This window comes from Conger conger, chromosome 3, assembly GCF_963514075.1.
Source record: "Conger conger chromosome 3, fConCon1.1, whole genome shotgun sequence".
Lineage (NCBI taxonomy): Eukaryota > Metazoa > Chordata > Actinopteri > Anguilliformes > Congridae > Conger > Conger conger.
In genome coordinates this window covers 7,870,657-7,873,468 of record NC_083762.1, presented here as the reverse complement: position 1 = coordinate 7,873,468, position 2,812 = coordinate 7,870,657, and the positions used below count along the sequence as shown (strand labels likewise).

At 43.9% G+C, this 2,812-nt stretch overlaps 1 protein-coding gene across 1 annotated transcript; it reads left to right on the top strand.

Annotated features, from left to right (window-relative positions):
• The first annotated feature begins 596 nt into the window (after positions 1-596).
• On the top strand, positions 597-2,455 carry sox3 (SRY-box transcription factor 3). Its single transcript, XM_061234391.1, has one exon. The coding sequence runs from the start codon at positions 824-826 to the stop codon at positions 1,727-1,729; it is 906 nt and encodes a 301-aa protein (XP_061090375.1). The 5' UTR covers positions 597-823; the 3' UTR covers positions 1,730-2,455.
• Positions 2,456-2,812: the final 357 nt, after the last annotated feature.

Below are 2,812 nucleotides of genomic sequence, written 5' to 3'. Positions count from 1 at the left end.
GATTATGGAGTTTTCTAGATAGTCGCATTGCGTTATGCTCTGGAGTATAACAGAAGGAACTGTCATGATTTCCACGATTTCCAAGGACGCGATTTTACAAAAGGACTGATGAAACTCCTATTTTGCCCTAGAGCTTACGAATAATGTTTTAATGGATACTAAACCATGTGAAGATTAGATTAACGTCGTGCGATAGTCTAAAATTCCACGCTTTTTATTTATAAATTATAATTAAAACTTATAATAATAATGTTTTAAACAGCAGGCTAGATGTTGTACATCGTTCCCTGGCTCTTGCGTGAAATGTCAACGATACCTTGCATCGCAGTTAGGCTTCATATGTGTAGGTTAATTTAAAACTCTTTTGTACTCTCAACTCTGTTTCAAAACTCAGGTTTTGTAGCCTGAGTTTCTTAAACTTTATTGCAATGTTTTCCCGTCTTTTAGCAATTTGCACCCAAGACAACGCTTGTTATCCAACTCTTCCGTTTGGATGGTAGAACGAAAGGCGCACTGTGATTGGTTGGGATAGAGCTCATTGTTATGATGTCAATCCTAATCACATGGCAGGGCCACTATTAACAGCTGAGGTTGGCGGACAAGTTTGCAGAGTTCTGTTCCAGAGCCGAGCGAGATAAAAGCAGAGCTGGCAAGCAGACACAAGCAAGAACTGGGCAAATAACTACCAAAGTGAGACGAAAGAAGAAACTTACAACGCGTATATTCGACTTGGGTACGACTCCTACCTCTCCGTTAAATGTTTTCACTTTTATTTTGATTTTTGTTTGTCTCTGGGATCGCTGAATACTTAAAAGCCGCCTGAATGTATAACATGATGGAAACAGAAATTAAAAGCCCGCACCCGCAGTCCAATACGGGCTCGATGGCGGGCGCCAAAAACAACAACGGTGCCAACGACCAGGACCGAGTGAAGCGCCCCATGAACGCCTTCATGGTGTGGTCCCGGGGCCAGCGGAGAAAGATGGCTCAGGAGAATCCCAAGATGCACAACTCGGAGATCAGCAAGCGCCTGGGCGCGGACTGGAAACTGTTGACGGATGCGGAGAAGCGACCCTTCATCGACGAGGCCAAGCGTCTGCGAGCCATGCACATGAAGGAACATCCGGATTATAAATACCGACCACGCAGAAAGACCAAGCCCTTGCTCAAGAAAGACAAGTACTCTTTGCCCGGAGGACTCTTGGCGCCCGGTGCCAACGCTGTCAACAACGGTGTCTCGGTAGGACAGCGGATGGACAGTTACGCGCACATGAATGGATGGACCAACAGTGCCTACTCTCTTATGCAGGACCAGCTGGGCTACTCGCAGCATCCCAGCATGAACAGCCAGCAGATCCAGCAGATGCACCGCTACGAGATGGCCGGGCTCCAGTACCCCATGATGTCTACTGCCCAGACCTACATGAACGCCGCGTCCACGTATAGCATGTCTCCAGCCTACACGCAGCAGACCACCAGCGCCATGGGCTTGGGTAGCATGGCGTCTGTGTGCAAGACCGAACCGAGCTCACCGCCCCCGGCCATCACATCCCACTCCCAGCGAGCGTGTTTGGGGGACCTGAGGGATATGATAAGCATGTATCTTCCTCCCGGGGGTGACGGCGCGGATCATTCCTCTCTGCAGACGAGTCGGTTACACAGTGTGCACCAGCACTATCAGAGTGCTGGGACTGGCGTAAACGGAACGCTACCCCTCACTCATATTTGAAAAGACAACAAAAAAAAACTTTAAAAAAGTACTTGGGATACTTGAACACTTTGAACTCTTTGCAAAACAACAGAGGTTTCGATCATTCTTATTTTAATAATAATTGCGATTTGTCATCTCCAGTTGTGCTGTCCGTTTGACAAACGTTTAATGACGATATCTCCTGGACTGGGACACACTATTTAGCCCGACGTACTTATTTCAATTGCAATGAGGCTTTTATCTTGAGCATTTAAGCAATCAGTTGATGTAGAAGAATGGGACTTTCTTCAACAAAAAAAAATGCCATCTTATTTTCTGACAACGAAAAAGGGCATGTTGCTTCATCGGGAGGCTGTTCAGTAATCCGAGAGGGAAATACACTCACACGTAAATGTTTACACTTCATTTGTAGAATATCAGTTTTGTGCCGGCATGTTCAACTCTGTGTAGAATTTATGTGTTATTTTCATGAACTAGTTTTAATGAAACGAATGACTGTGCTGGTCGCAAGCGCAAGTTTATTTATAGTAAGTTGTGTCTTATTTTCTTTATGAAGCTTGTGAACCTCATGTCTTGTTGAAATGTTCCTTTTTTCTTTCATGAGTTTTTTTTTCTCTGCGGTATGTTTTGACAGTATCAGGTTAACCCATATCACGGGCGGAGAGATTTATTTAAACTGCCGTTTCTACACAGTTTATGACCATTCTTTATTCTAAAATGATGAATAAATTTGTACAAATATAAGGACTGGTTATTTTACCCACGTGCGCCTTTTGTCCCGCTGTTTTGTTGTGGAGCAGCTGAATCGCGTTCACGTGTTGCCAAACTAAACCCTTTTCCAGAAATGTTCTGCTTGGTGAGAGAAAAAGACAGCTCATTCGGATTGGCAGAAATAATAGCTTTAAAATGAACAAAGCGTCAAATTGAAAAGCAAAATGATTATCTTTGGCGATGTGTCAAATGAAGTGTGAGGAATGGCAATTTGCACACCCTGTGAGTTTTAATCTTGTGTGACTTTGGTATTGGGCGTCATAGGCTTCAATTTTAGAAGAATTATTAAAAACCTTAATGCTGATAAAATATTTAACAAAGGCCTGTTCT

Bases quoted from the DNA above. Each gene is read 5' to 3' on its own strand.
- sox3 (XM_061234391.1), top strand. From the start codon at position 824: ATGTATAACATGATGGAAACAGAAATTAAAAGCCCGCACCCGCAGTCC.